General features: G+C 44.5%; 1 protein-coding gene across 2 annotated transcripts; it reads left to right on the plus strand.

Annotated features, from left to right (window-relative positions):
- The first annotated feature begins 375 nt into the window (after window positions 1-375).
- Window positions 376-13,162, plus strand: utp6 (UTP6 small subunit processome component). Of its 2 annotated transcripts, XM_062545146.1 has the most exons (19): window positions 376-642; window positions 881-965; window positions 1,120-1,161; window positions 1,274-1,366; window positions 1,962-2,009; window positions 2,144-2,207; window positions 2,482-2,600; window positions 4,028-4,105; window positions 6,429-6,510; window positions 6,623-6,704; window positions 7,066-7,241; window positions 8,989-9,068; window positions 9,356-9,433; window positions 9,846-10,025; window positions 11,182-11,262; window positions 11,724-11,833; window positions 11,944-12,010; window positions 12,178-12,250; window positions 12,534-13,162. In XM_062545146.1, the coding sequence occupies exons 1-19, from the start codon at window positions 551-553 to the stop codon at window positions 12,686-12,688; spliced, it is 1,785 nt and encodes a 594-aa protein (XP_062401130.1). In that variant the 5' UTR covers window positions 376-550; the 3' UTR covers window positions 12,689-13,162. The 2 variants fall into 2 exon arrangements, with proteins under 2 accessions (XP_062401130.1, XP_062401136.1); XM_062545152.1 differs by lacking the exon at window positions 9,846-10,025.
- The last annotated feature ends 3,079 nt before the right edge of the window (window positions 13,163-16,241 follow it).

Genomic DNA, 16,241 nt, shown 5'->3' on the forward strand with positions numbered 1-16,241 from the left:
AATTTGCCGCCAATAATGTTTTGGTCCATATGTTTATGATCCGTCCTGCGCATAGAAATGTGTGAAGTCCTATTTTGTTTCTAATGTTTTTAAGTGCTTATACTGTAAATCTGCTCAAGACAGAGCTGATTGAAAAAAACTCATGCAGCTGAATATATATGTTTATTTAATAACAGCTATGATAAAACAACAGCTATTTACTTCCCGATTAAAAAAAACGTGGGCCCATAACCAATCAATTCATTTATTCTATAATTACTATTATTATATTTTGACCTTTCATCATATCAAAACAATCTGTGACTGAAGTGGTTGTGTTGCTGCTGCTCACATTTGCGGGTCAGTTCGGTCAGTTCCAAAGTTCCATGTCGGAACGTTAATCGTGGGACACCGGAAGTAGACTGTATCACAACTTTCACACGCGTGTGTTTCTCTGGTGAAGCTAGGCGAGGTGTACGCAATGCACATTTAGTGAAAACAAAGTAATTGATCAAACCGAACGTATTTATTGATTGACATCATTACACAGTGTTGCCGGTGACGTGGAAGAATGGCGGAACTAGTTCAACGGCGAATAGAGGAGAGGATTCCTGAGCTAGAGCAGCTGGAAAGAGTTGGACTGTTCACCAAAAAGGAAATCAAGTACGTGTGGAAAGTTTCATTGTAATGCACATTTTGTGTGTTATCTGTCAGGCCAATCGTCGGGTGGAATAGCCAGACTGTCTGCCCCAAAGCAATGGCAATGCGGTTTCATTTTACTATGTTTTTTTTTTTTTTTTAGATAAACCTGCCTTCTGTTACTGAACTTCTACGGATCATAATTCTACTGTAAGCTAACGCATGGAAAGTTGTCTAAAGGTTGTCATAACATTCCTCGCAGGTCTATGCTGAAGAGAACCACAGCTCTAGAATACAAGCTACACAGAAGAGACATCAGTAAAGATGACTTCATTGCATTCATTCAGGTGTGGTTTCAAATGCATGCGTTTGGTTTTCATTCAGTTATTTCATTGCCGTCACTTACACAGGCTTTGGATGAGATCTATTAAAAATAACTTGAAAATAACTTGGTATGATTGTCCACTGATCCTGTTTTTTGTTGTAACACTCTCTTTTCAGTATGAGATCAACGTGCTAGAACTTGTCAAGAAGAGACGAACAGTAAGTGCTTGTGCAGATATACTCTTGAAGACCCTGAATAATAATGTGTTTTGATTTCATAAGGTATTTCACGGGTGTAGTCACTTATCTGTTCTTTAATACTGCTCCCCAGAACATTGGATACCATTTCAAGAGGGATGACATTGAGTTTCCCATCATGCATAGAGTCAACAACACATTCCGGAGAGCTACGTCGAAGTGGCAGGTCAGAAACTCTATGATAAAGGAACTGAAAATAATATTTGTCTACAAGGGTGCATAGTAGCAGTAAAGAGGCCTCTCCATGTGAATATCTGGCATTTGGTCTGTTCGTTGATTCTTCCCATTCAGTTGTAATGTTATTTAAGAAACCACTGGTCTGTGTGTTGAGTGATGTTAACAAATAGAGGTATGGAAGAATATGCAGTAGAAGCTGTAAAATGACCAAAGTGATATCAGCCTTACTATCTAAATGGCCCTCATAGCTTAACAATGGTGCTCATATATACTTGCCACTTTGTTTGTGTGCTTGAATCATCATCAAAATTGCACAGGAAACCTTTAGAATTTAGCTAGCAAAAGGTCCACCTCAACATGGGTATAAAAAGACCCCAACATTGAGCCAAGTCAAGTCACATTTATTTCTATAGCGCATTTTTGTATGCACAAAGTGCAACCCAAACCGCTCCACACGCAGACATCAAGACATCAAGACATCAAGACATCAAGACATTAAGAACTAACAACTAAACAAGACATTAAGAAATAACAACTAATTGACAGTAAACAAAAACAAAAGGCTGATTTTATTTCTCTTTCAGGAAGATGTCCAGTTGTGGCTGTCCCATGTAGCCTTTTGTAAGAAGTGGGTAAGTGAACTTCTGACAGACCTCTGCAGAGTGGATAACACAAAGGCATATCTGTGAACCTGAATGTATAACACACAGGCATATACAGTATATGGACCTGAATGTAATGTACATCCTTTGGTTCCTCTCTCCAGTCCACAAAGGGTGAACTGAGCAAAGTCTTCTCGTCCATGCTTGCTGTCCACCCAGACAAACCAGGTACTCCAAGTGTGGTCTTCTGTTTAAGCATGCCTTTCAAAATTGAACACTTAATTATTTACATAGTATTTTTTTTTTATTTAAATTTACTCAAATCTTTATCAGTCTTTTATATTTGTAGTGCCTTAGACAGTATCCAAATAGTGTACAAATTGAATGCATCATACACATGTCCACTACACCGTCTGTGTGAAGCCATCATTGAAACTGACCGAATCTGTACCCTGTCCTGTACCCCGTCCGCTCCCCCCATTCCTCCTGTGGTCTGCTCCAGCCCTGTGGATCATGGCTGCCAAGTGTGAGATGGAGGACAGGGGCTCGTCAGAGAGCGCGCGCCACCTGTTCCTGCGAGCGCTACGCTTTCACCCCGAGAGCAAGAAGGTCTACCAGGAGGTGAGGAGGAGCTGGATGGGCAGGGCTATCCCTTATGCAATAGATTTATCTGTGTGGCGCAGCAAAACTCACTTGCAAACTCGACACCCATAGGAGTTTCATTTACCGTTTCAGTTAGCTGCTCATGGTCGGTTCATCTTCTACTTGGCTAAAGTGCTTCATTTAAATGTACAACTAAACTATTTAATATGCACAAAATGTTACTAGTCAAGACGAAGTTATGCAAGCCATTTCAAATTCTTGCTTCATTGAAATTATTTAATGCTATATTAAATCCAACAGTCAATATATTTCTCCAAAGCCTGGTTTCATTTGGTTTATGAGCTCTTAGATGATAGTGGAAGAGATCGTTAAAATATCAGTTTGTCAGTAAGAGGTTAACTAAAGTTTCCCAGATATCGTTGTGATACAACAAAGGCCCAACAACTTTCTGCCTTCATGAGATAATTGCGTCACGTTCAGGCTAATTCGTGTAAATTGTGTCTCGTCCAACTTCTTGTCACGTTAGAGCTGCTCATCCAACCATACTGCTCTCCAGATATGCTTTGGAAAAGCGTGATCATTTGTCTCATTCGACTTGTATGACTGACATGTAGACGTCTGAAGACGACTGCAGACGTGATTATTTCTTAGATCCTGATACGTTTTCAACCATGACGTATGCATAATTCCGGTTTGAAAGACGTATCAGAATCTCGTCTGCATCACGTCTGCAGTCGTCTTAAGATGGCTACATGAAGTCGAATGAGCCAAATGCCTTGCAGTCACCCATAGACAATGAACAGGAATGTGTGAGGCAGTAGATGCGAACGCACCTTGCTGTTGGTTCAGCACCGTAATGGTCGTTTTTCTAGACGTTAATCAAGCCTGGTCCTAGACTAAACAAGAGCTTCAGTGAAGATCTCTACTTAAAGAAAGAGCTTTTAGTCTACGACCAGTGTTGGTCAACGTCCAAGAAACCAGCCTTGAGGGTTTATGGGATATCCTCAAATTTGGACATTCTCTGAGGAAAAACACGTTTCGATTTATAATGCACAGTGTCTTGTCCCTAGTTGTTGAGTAAGAACTCTACAACTCAAATGGACCCTCCAGATTGGCAGCTCCAGAATTAGTGCGCGACTCTCTGGGTCTAGAATTAGTAGCCGACTTGAACAAACATGTCTGGTAGTGGTGCAGTGGAATGCCATGGGTTGCCTACGCTGCAGCAAAGAAAATATGGCTGCTTATCTGGGGCTGAGTCATGGTCATGATAGAACAAAATCCTATTATAGTTCAGTGGATGCTTATAGGGGCATTTGAGATGCAGCACTTGTAATGAATGACTTGAACAAGCATTGATTTGTGTCCGCAGTCGTTGCTGCCGCAGTGGTCTGAACGTTTGTGTGTCTCTGAGCAGCGATTCTGACTGATTGTGTGTGTCTGGGCAGTATTTCCGTATGGAGCTGATGCACGCAGAGAAGCTGAGGAGGCAGCAGGAGCAGTTGGAGAAGGCCAAGATCGACGTGGTGAGTCTAGACCAGGCGGCACCCCACGAGGGTCGGCACTGCTATTGCAGACCTCTGGTCCCAATATGGACTCGAGGCTGAATAACTGAATAATGGATTGGGATGGATGTTTATGATGCGACCGCCGTACCATCCTCTGACAGTGTAAACAGTATAGTGAGTTAAAGTGTTAGTTAAATAAATATAAATCTGTTTGATATTTCTGTTTACACATGCTCTGGACGAACTATTTCTCCCTCTAGAATGAATGTTGTGTTTAGATGAAGTCATTGCATGTGGGTCATTCCACCTCAATTCAACGGATTTTAGAGAAAATTTCTGCTTGACCATCTCAGATCTGCTTCAAACTTTTACCATCTAAAGAGTAACCATTTAAACTAACTTGGGCAAAATATTAGATTGGTATACCTAATACATCCAGAGAAAACATTTTTTGAACATGGTACCCCCCTTCTGATATTTGGCACATTGGCGCCCTCATCTAAATCTGCAGCAAAGTTCAGATGTCATTATCTCAAAAAGTTTTCAAGCTAAAGACTTCAAATTTTCTGTGAATAATGATTGCTACGTATAGATTCCACATATTCATTCGTAAGCCGTATGTGTTGACACTGACTGTGTTTCAATCTTGTGAAATCAGAAGAAAAATTGCAGATTTTTTTCACATCCCCACATTGGGTGCCCCATCACACAATTTATAAACAAAATGTTTGGCAAATGGTTATGTCTCTCTACAGAAGTGTTTAAGCTGTTATTGAAAAAGTAATTAAGAGGTGTCTATATTGCTTTTTTGTTGGAAGTATTGTAACACAAAACTGAAAAATAATCAATTTGGATGATATTGTATCTCCCCATTACAGAGGTATGACAAGCTATACCAATGAATTCAACACATCTCCAGAAAGAGCATGGAATGGGCTTTCAGACTGTGAAATTTCAAGATGGTATTATGGCTATGGTTATTGAAATGTTATTTTTGAAATATTGGTCTACTATAACAGCACATTGCTGATATCAGTGACATCTAGTGGCATTAAATAGTGGCAGCAGCAATTCATTTAGGAAATACAGGAAATATTGTATTAGTTCATCACCCAGCAAGTAAATGAACAAATAAATGTTTAACAGAATAAGACATAGACATCTGATACTTAGGAATAAGAAAAGGATAATGAAATCATGAAATAATAGCACAAAAAACAACGCTAATTGTTGTAATAGACTAATATTTTAAAAATAACATTTAAATAACTGCAGCCATAATACCATCTTGAAATGTCACAGTCTGAAAGCCCATTTCATACTCTTTCTGGAGATGTGTTGAATTCATTGGTATAGCTTGTCATACCTCTGTAATGGGGAGATACAACATCATCCAAATTGATTATTTTTCAGTTTTGTGTTACAATACTTCCAACAAAAAAGCATATAGACACCTCTTAATTACTTTTTCAAAGACAGCTTAAACACTTCTGTAGAGAGACAACCATTTGCCAAACATTTTGTTTATAAATTGTGTAATGGTGCACCCAATGTGGGGGTTTGAAAAAAATCTGCAATTTTTCTTCTGATTTCACAAGATTGAAACACAGTCAGTATCAACACATACGGCCTATGAATGAATATGTGGGACCTATAGGTAGCAATCATTATTCACAGAAAATTTGAAGTCTTTAGCTTGAAAACTTTTTGAGATAATGACATCTGAACTTTGCTGCAGATTTAGATGAGGGCGCCAATGTGCCAAAAATCAGAAGGGGGGTACCATGTTCAAAAATGTTTTTCTCTGGATGTATTAGGTATACCAATCTAATATTTTGGCTAAGTTAGTTTAAATGGTTACTCTTTAGGTGGTGAAATTTTGAAGGAAATCTGAGATGGTCAAGCAGAAGGCATTTGTTGAATTGAGGTGGAATGACCCATGTTTACACGTTCCTACATCACTACAGCTAATGCCTCCAGATATGGAGGGAGAGTATTTTATTTTCCCATGCAATATTAAATACATTTGATTTGAATAAGTCAAGTTGCCAGTGTTGCACTTAAGCTGCAGGGAGATCTAATGCCAAATCGTGCCCACTGCTCTGAGATCAGCGTGATCAGCGCTAAACTCATTTCTATCACAGGCACGTCCGCACTGCTTAGAAATGCATGCGTGTAATCCCAGGTCGAATGAATTAATGTGTAATAGCAAGATGTTTAAAGGCACTTGTGACCTTGTTGTGGTAATGTGAAGGTGATTATTGAAGTCCCTTCTCTCTCTCTCTCTCTGTCTCTCTATCTCTATCTCTCTCTCTCTCTCTCCATCCCTCCCTCTCCGCAGGGGGAGTATGAGTTCTCCCCAGAGATTCTCAGTGGCAAGCTGGCGGAGGTGGTGTACAGAGACGCTACTCAGAAGATCAAAGGTGATTTTTCTCACAGTTTGATCCAGTCGAGGTGGAGTATTTCTGCACGGTCATGATGCAGCGTGTGTTTTTGCTGAGACTGACGCCGATGTTAATGTGGGTCTCTCCACAGGAGCCGAGTTCGTCCTCTCCCTCCTGCAAATCGCCTCCATATTTGACTTCAGCAAAGACCTCCAGGCCACCATCCTTCAAGAGTGAGATTTGACTTACTGTTTAAAACTGCTGTTAATCAAAATCCGTTTGATCCACTTCCACATTCATAAGAATGGCATGTTTAATTGCAGTGAGATTGGAATGGCAATGAATTCAATTCGGTGAAAATTAACTGACACGTACCATCAAACCAAGATGCCAGTTTCTTATCATTTTCAGTATACCAAATCTGATTTTTTTTATCACATACTGTACAAAAACAGGGTTTCAAAGGAACCGCAGCATATTGCAGCGCACAGCTATTTCAACACAGCTGATAAATGTTCTTACTGTACAAAGTAAATCAACAAGTCAGTAAGTCAACAGGACAATTACAGGTCATGTGAATGTTTGCTCCTGCAGACTCCAGAGCCAGCACACCGACGACTCGGTGACGTGGGACTTCATGGCCAAGCGTGAGCTGGAGGTGACCGTGACCCCGGAGCTTCAGACGGCCAAGGGCAAAGCGTCCGACACTGACCGCAAGGAGGAGCGATGCTGCGCCGTCTACGAGGAGGGCGTGAAGAACCTCAACACGGGTAGGAACCGCCACGCCACACCCACATTAGTTAAAAGTTAAAGAACCTCAACATGCATAGGAACCACCACAACAACATTAGTTAAGTTAAGGAACCTCAACACGGGTAGGAACCACCACACCCGCATTAGTTAAGTTAAGTTGAAGAACCTCAACTTGAGTAGGTAGGATCCACCACACCCATGTTGGTTAACTTGAGGAACCTCATCATCGGTAGGAACTAGGGCTGAACGATATATTGCATTTGCGATAAAATCGCGATATGATGAAGTGCAATTTTCTAACCGCAAAGGTTGCGATTACCCTATGCGATTACCCTCTGGTCACGTGACATGAGAGCGTAAAGTAGCAAATATTTTAAACAGTCTATCAGAGAGTGAACTCGGCAAGCTGCTCGATAGAACCATTGAACCAACATTTTTAAGAGTGCGACTGAAACAAATTCTAGGTTGCACTGGTGCACCTGCGCTGCTCGGGTGAAAGCATGAATGTCTTTCGCAAGTTTTCATTGTAGACTATGCAAATTCACCAAATAATAGATAGATATAATAGATTCAAACCCCTCTCCTTTGCCCGCTTTCTCTCCCTCTCCCTCCCTCCCTCCCTCCCTCTCTCTCTCTGTCGTGCGCGCTCAATGGACACCCGCCCCTCGACATGCACATTCAATCCAAACAAAACATTCCCAATCGTGAAAGCAATGACGCATAGAAGACGATTAGCTAAATTACATATAAAATCCGGTTAGCATCATTATTAGCATGCTGCAGACATCTAAAACTCTTGCGTTCAAATTGACTGATCATCTCAATACAGATGTTTTCCAACTTTAAGACTCAAAAGGGCTTATCCCAAGGAGAAAAAAGTATTTATCTACCTTGACAGACGTGGGGAAACTGACCCGTCCAAACAGTAGACTAGATAGCCAACTATGCTACTGTTTACAATATTTTGAGGCTTCAACCAGACAGCTGAATTAAAGAGACGGAGTTGGAATAGTCAGTGCAGTGTGCTGTGCAGCCATGAATATCAGGAATTTCTGTATGCAGAACATATCACGTTCATTAAAGTGAATTATCTGAAAAACTGCGTAATAAGATTTAGGCTATTAATATTTTCACATTTTTGCAATCTGCACTTTTGTTTGTGTGACTTGTTAGGCTACTGACTTTCATTTTAATCTTTACACCAGGCTTCCTTGTACTAGTAGCCTACTTTATGTTCTGATATGTAGGCCTACAAGGTTGAAAGTTCAAAATATATGCCTACTATTGTGATTAGCTAGTTAAAAAAAAAATGTCATCCATCAATTCATGCATCACCTGTCATCATAACAGAGGTATGACTTCCAGGAAATAAGAGTTTATTTTTAATCTAATATAGCCTATTGCCCGCTATATGATTTACTGCTTGTTTTTGTTGAAAAATTCGCAAGACAAACACCTTAAAAAATAATGCCATATCGCATCGCAATCGCAATATTGGCAAGAAAAATCGCAATTAGATTATTTTCCATAATCGTTCAGCCCTAGTAGGAACCACCTTACCCACTTCTGGCTTGCTGGCTTAGTAGAAATAATGGCTTCTTCCCGTTTCTTCTCAACCGACATTGGCTGAGTTTCCACAGAGCAAGTCACAATATGCTTTCAATGAAAAGAACTTCTCATTCATTGGTAGCTATGACTGGCCACAAACGTGCTTGCTGGTTAAACAACTCTCCGTCTCTCTCTCTCTCTCTCTCTGGGTCACAGAGGCCATGTGGACGTGCTACGCCAACTTCTGTTTGGACAAATACAAGAGGAAGACTAACGTCCAGGAGCTGAAGGACAAGGTAAGTTCCTCGTAAATGATGCACAAGTTTGTCTTTTGTCAGGCTGTACAGAGGGCAGTGTTGGTCTGGAGGGGAGCTGGCCCTGCTGAGGATGGGGCCGGAGTAGCTGGCTGATGTGGTCTGGTCCAGGGTCAGCTCTGGGTAGAAACTTCAGTTATGGAGGGCAGGTGGCTTATGGGACTGATGTGTTGATAACCTGATGGCCGTGTGTGTGTTTGTGTGTATCTCTTTCTTTGTCTGTCTCTCTCTCTCTCTCTCTTTCTCTGTGTGTGTGTGTGTGTCTGCAGAGAAGACAGAGGCTACTGAAGGCATTGCAGGGGGCTCACCAGGCAGAGCTGCTCCCACAGAACTTCTACAAAACCTGGGTATGTGGGGAACAAAGCAGTCCTGTGAGATGGGTTTGAAATGGGCCTCCTGATTGGATCAGCACTCACGCCTCCTATTAGCTCTACTGCAGCAGATAACTTACATTTTGTTTCTTATTTCTTATGATATAAATGATATTATTACCCTTGGTGTTTGATTCTAATGTGATTGTTGTGAGTACCGCACTCGGCAGTTCTCACAAAAATGATCAAACTTGACACGAAAATATCACACTTATTTAGTTCAGCTTGATGATGCTTTGTAAAATGCAGGGACTTTCATACAGTCAATAGGAATGTAAACTATGCATGGTGCTAGTGAGACCTACATGCTTCAACTTCATCCTCTCCTCTGTGGTCAGTGAGACCTACATGCCTTGACTTCATCTTCATCTTCTCCTCTGTGGTCAAGCTGGAGGCCTCGCTGTCGTCAGGCGACGAAGAAGCCGCCGCCCAGATTGCCACGGCAGCCACCCGGCGCTTCAGCCAATCGCCGGAGACGTGGAGCCTGGCCCTGCAGACATTGGTGAAGCTGGGCAGCGCAGAGGCGGGCGGTCTATTCCAGGAAGCGCTCGCTCACGTGAATCCCAAGGTGGCTGCTTTTTTGTCAGCGCCGTTCGCTCGCTCGCTCGCTCGTTCGCTGGTTGCCCGGCTTTTTAAAAGTGGGACACCTCCCTGAAACTCCAAGGCCTGCCTGCCCTAATTAAAACCCCGCTCCCCTGACATATTACTTCCACTTAATGAGGAGCTCTCCAGCCCGACGGTGAACAGAGGAGTCCTGGGGGTTGGGGCTGGAGGAGGAGGAGGAGGAGGAGGAGGAGGAGGAGGAGATGGGGAGAGCCCAAACGTATACGTTCCCTGTGTGTGGTACTATGAGTCAGTCTGGGGGCTGTTTCACAGAGCCTAGATAGCAGAGCCGTCCTGGTAGTGAGCGCTCCTCCCTGCTACAGCAGTGGGAGGAGGAGATCTGGGAGAGAGAGAGAGAGGGAGGGAGGGGGGACATGAGGACATGCTCTCAGCCGTACGCATTCCTTCTACGGCACCGAGTCCGTCTGGGTGGAAGTGTTGTCCAAATACATACATAGATAAATAAACGTGGGAGCGGTTTTAGCGGGCTGCGAGCGCGTCAGTGCCAGCGCCAGACGACAGGTGAGGGCAGCCAGCTGTGGCGGCGAGCGGAGCGGGTCGAGTCCGCGTCCGTCTGCGCTGGCATTGTTTGGAGAGTTCCTTTCGCAAGGACGCTCCCGATTACAGGCAGCACAGGGCGGATTAGGAGAACCCAGTTATGTAACGCTGAGCAGGGCACAATGGAGCTGTTTATATGGCAATGCATGGGAAACCCCACACACAGACATACACACATGCATTACACACACACACACACACACACACTCAGATATATGTATGTATAAATACTTACACACACTCGTACGTTTGTATGTGTATATGTATATATATATATATATATATATATATATATATATACATACACACACACCTATATACACACGTATCCACAGACATACATGCATCATACACATGTTCACACACAAACATACACACACACACACTGATGAAAGAACAGAGCAGTAAAGGGTCAAGACATGGTGACTTATTAGGAGGCTTGTAGGAAGTCAGAACAATGCTATGAGCTGGTCTCACCCTCTCTCTCTCTCTCTCTCTCTCTCTCTCTCTCTCCCCCTCTCTCCCTCTCTTTCTCTCTGCCTGTCTGTCTGTGTTGCCCTCAGGAGAGCCTGCCTTTGTGGCTGCAGTGGATCCAGTGGAGCGAGTCGAACCGAAGTGCCGAGGAGACTGAGGCGCTGTTTCAGGTAACCCCCCCCCCCCCCTGCCCCCAACCCCCCCAGTCCCCCTCACCAGCAGTGCACTTCGGTGTCACCCAGCACACACAGGGAAACAGGCGCGAGTGAAGGCACCTGCACGTGTGTGTGTGTGTGTGTGAAGTCTGGGCTCCACGCCTGAGCAAGCCATCAAGGTTAACCTGGTGTTTTGTTCCACCTCAACTGATCCGTGGCCAGTTTCTGAAGTGTTTTTCCTGTACGCGTCGAGGTCAGGGCCAAGACGAGAGAGCCGACCTGATTGTGTTACTATAGAGTCGCCAGGGCAGCTGTCTGGCACGCTGCCGTCTTTGTCCGGCATGCGGAGGCTCTCGCAGGCCCCGCGGAACCCGTGAGCCCGGCGACGCTGTAACGTTGAATCAATGTTCAGTGCCCTGTGATGAAACTGAGCGCTCGCTCATAACAAGCGGGGGTTGGTGTGTTTCCTCCCACAGAAGGGTCTATTGTCCCCCGTGCCAGACGTCTCTTCAGCAGTCAAAGAAAAGTACCTGGAATGGTCTTGTAGAACAGGAGGGTACAAGAAAGCCCGAAAGACCTTCACAAGGTGTGTGTGTGTGTGTGTACACGTTGTGTGACAACATTTGTAAATAAAATAAGATCTTGAACTTTTCTCTGATTTTCTGAAGATGGGGACTAACCGATCTGTTTGTTTAGTTTGCATGAACATCGGCCCTTCAGCAAGGCGTTTTTCACCACCATGATCCAGATTGAGAAACAGCAGGTACGTGACTGTTTGGCAGGCGCACGGCCCGAGCGCATCTGTATGTGATTTCACGGGACACGGCTCAGTAATGGTCATCGTCGAGCCGCGTTCAAGCGATTCGCAGGATCCCATGCTGCCCCCCTTTTTGTTTTTCTCGTCTTTTGAACCGGTGCCCTCTCTTTCAGGAAACTCCAAAGATGAACAACGTGCGAGACTGCTACGAACGAGCGCTCAGGGAGTTTGGCTCCGCGGACGACGGTAAGAGACTCTCAGTCTCCGCATCAAAGGGCATAAATGTCAAAGGGAGATGGAATTCGCCACAGTTGTGAATTTTTCCACTTTTAAGTCTGCATCCATCTCATTACAGCAAGTCTCCCAGCAAGGGCCCCACATATTCAAAATCTCTGCACGCACCCGCGTCTCAGAAAGAACAGCTAATCTAAAAGAGCCGGCCCGAATTGAACACTAGCTTGAGAGAGTAATCGAGTCTTCACACGATCACCCGTTGTGCCCATCTGTGTGTGTGTGCTTTGCTTTCTAGATCTGTGGATGGACTATATCAAAGAGGAGCGCGGGCCGCACGGGCAACCCGAGAATTGTGGGAAACTGCACTGGCGGGCGATGAAGGCTCTGGAGGGCGACGGCATGGAGCGCTTCATCACCCAGTACACCCTGCTGCAGACAGGCCACATCTGACGCCCCCCTACCAGCGCCACACGCGGAAGTCGGAGTGTGCCGACGCGTTCTTGACGCTGTACTTGTTGAGCGATATGTTTTCAAGATGCTGGTGTCTCCCCCCGAAGGTTTGAGGGGACTTTTGGAATTTCAACCATTTTTGTATTTGTGACGTACAAGAGCATGTTTCACATTTTTGGAGAAGTCTGCTCAGATAGTGTTGTTGGAAATATACATTTATTATGAATTTATTAGCAGATAAACATTTTTCCAGATTCATTCTTCTACTTAACACATCAGGTGGTAGTGTCTCATGGCATCCATACTTGATGTAACATTGTTTGAGTTTCTGTTGTGCCATTCCTGGTTGAGCAATGTAGTGGGTCCTACGATTGGAACACAGTTTCTATGCTATAAAACATGAATGGATGATCCTGTGTTTGGAACAGTTTCTATGCTATAAAACCTGAATGGATGATCTTTTCTTACATGGTTCTACAGTACACCAAACATCATTTTTTTACAGCTGAGACATTCATTTTGCTGTCATGTCAAGTAACAGTAGCAATGCCAACATACGTAGATGAACACATAAAAACATGAGGCCTTGGCTCTACTTATCTGATTTACAGTCCTTGACTGTGTTCTTTTCTCCTGATACAGTGTACATGTCCTCAGGGAAACCATGTCTATGACATTGTTTGGTCGTGAGCCATGTTTGTCTTTATCTGCTTGGGAAGAGCATGTTTTAAAATTATCAGCCCTCCTCCTGCTGAACTATTGAGATGAAAATGAGCTACCCTGGCCTTACACTAAAAGACTCTTAAAAGCCTCCTCATGGAAAAGCCCTTTTTGATATTCTAAATGAATGACCTCTGACCATCGTAGGACCATGTTGTACCAAAATGTGTGTAGTACTACCAAGTTTAGTTACATTTCTGTATTTTAAAATACATTGCATTAGTCCTATCAACAAAAAACAGTACAGTAGACATTTTAAATATTGTAAGTAAACTAGTCAGGTCAAATGAGGAGATAACTATCTTTTTGACCGAGATATCTGAAACCATGGTAATGGTATAAGATACCTTGTCGAGTAAGGACACTTTCTGTTACTTTCAGTGTTGGACAATAAATAAACAAGTACAGTAGTCATGTCCACTCTCTGCTGGACATGAGGGAGAGCCGGGAGTAGGAATGCAAAAGTCCAGGTGTTTTTAGAAGAGATTTTCAGGGGATGTCCTGAGGCCTACACGTGGGGGTGGCTCTCAAACTCTCCTCGATCCTCGGTCCTCGAGGCTCGTTCCCACTGATCTATAGCTAACACTGAATAGACTATCCCATTGTTGCTGCCCCATCATTCTTTATCTATATCAGTCAGGACGAGGATCGAGGAAGGAAGGAAGGAAGGGAGGGTGTATAGAAGACCAAATGAGAGGCACCCAGGGCGTCTCAGCAACAGCATGAGCTGGGTGATGGTCTGGGTCGTAGTTCGCTGTCCGACTGCTGATGAACAGGTGCTGACCACTTCCAAATAGCACAAAAGTCCAAAATGCCACGTGTGCTGATGTTTCATGACTTTTGCATGATCTTTTAATAAGCCAATGGTGGTCTATGCTGTTGTCCCCTGCATGATGGGACTGGGATCTGGGTTACAGTAAGTAACTCACACATGGAGTTAGATCAGCCTCTTGTATCCAAGACCACCAAATCATAAATTAATAACTTTACTGAATGTATGAATGATTTGGTAGGTAGGAACAGAACCTGTACTGAGGGGCCAAACGGGACTTCATCGAAAGCTCGTGCAGCCCTTTGCAGCCCTTTGCAGCCCTGTACTCCAGAGTGGGTAGTGTAGGTCACAGATTACGCAAGCGATGTCCTCCGGCAGCCCCCTCCTTCACCAGGTGCCACGGGATATTTTTATGCCTCTTGCAGAAAACTCGCTATCTGCTCTCTCTATCAGCGGCTCTTTTTCTCTGCTCACGTTGATGATGGTCCTTCCATGCGACACTGTGTGCATGGTGGTGACTGTGTGTGTGCATGGTGGTCGCTGTGTGCATGGTGGTGACTGTAGGCCAGGTCCTGGGTTTATCTGATCTGGACATGGCGGTGAGTGGTCACATTGCCTCCTCACGAGATGTGTTCCATGGGGTGTCAAAACTCAGATGGACCTCCTTCCATAACATAAACACTCCCCCCCCCCCCCCACACACACACCCCACAAGTATGGGGCCTCCATAGTCCCTATGAGATCAGAGTGGTCCCTCAGTAGCCTGGCTAGCGCCTACCACTTCTCAAATGAGACGTGGTCTGGCAACCAGACGTTCATTTTCTCGTATTTGAAAAAAATGCCCAAATCCGTTCATTGGGGCTCCACGGATGTCTTATCAAATGCGTCTGTGTATAGCTCATCATAGTCTTGCTTTCCCCCCTCTGGTCGGTGATTGGTCCCCTATCTCAGGCAAAAATGAGGGCGGTCGTTTCCAAGACTGCCTTTAGCAGCGTGAATGAAATCACGGCGCAAGGCAGGATGGGACACACCCAGGCCAGGCCCGGTCCCTCAGTGCTTCCGGAGGAGGACGTAGGTGACGAGGGCGAGCAGGCCGGCGGAGAGCATGCCGATGATGCACTGGTGGACGGTGATGGCGCTCTCCAGCGTGTGGATGCGCTCCTCCATGGCGTTGGTGTGGATGTAGTCGTAGATGGACACGCTGATGCTCCAGACGGCCCACACCGCGTCCACCACCGCCTTCATGGTGGGGGACACCATCCGGCCGCCCGGCGCTGACCCCCCGACGCGGGGTCACACTCACAGCCTGCTCTCCGACCAGCCACCCTGGAGGGACGAACACCAACAGGTGAGACACACACACAAACACACCAAAACAGCCCTCTGCATCAGACAGAGATTATTATTACTGCTTCATAAATAGTGATTAGAACCACAGGCCATGGAGAGGAATGTTCGACTTGGATTATAATATTCCCGAAAAAGGTAGGTTCATAAATTACAAAATGGTTTTGCAAAAACGCCCAACTCCTAAAGTGAATCCCTAAGTAAGTGGTCACAGTAGTACCATAGGCTCCAGCGCCTGTTCAATTCCTTAGGCTTCATAATGTGGGTTCAGTGATTATTTTTAATAGCAACCTCCTGAAGCATAACAGTGGCAGTGCATTATAGTATTGCGACATATCCATTGTGCTGCGCAAACGTATCTTGTAAAATGAATTAGTACTTTTCAGTTCACAGTGCTATGGAGTCTGTGAGGGACACCTCGTGCCACTACATGCCAAAACGTGTGTCTCCATGTGTTATGACAACGTCACTGCAGTGTGGTGTGAGCAGCCGGGGCCGAACTTCGTTGTTTTCCGAGCAGCTGACAGCTACCACCTGACTGCGTGAGATCAGCATAGAGAGCAGCCAATCGGCCTTGCTCTGATTTCACATAGTTTCATCAAATAGCCCACAGCCTACGCGTATTCCTATTTATAATTAAATAAACTTAAAAGAAGCGTCTGCGCTACTTCACATTATTATTCTACAAGCCCGTGCATACCAATGACCTCAGAA

Source organism: Sardina pilchardus, chromosome 1 (genome assembly GCF_963854185.1).
Source record: "Sardina pilchardus chromosome 1, fSarPil1.1, whole genome shotgun sequence".
NCBI lineage: Eukaryota > Metazoa > Chordata > Actinopteri > Clupeiformes > Clupeidae > Sardina > Sardina pilchardus.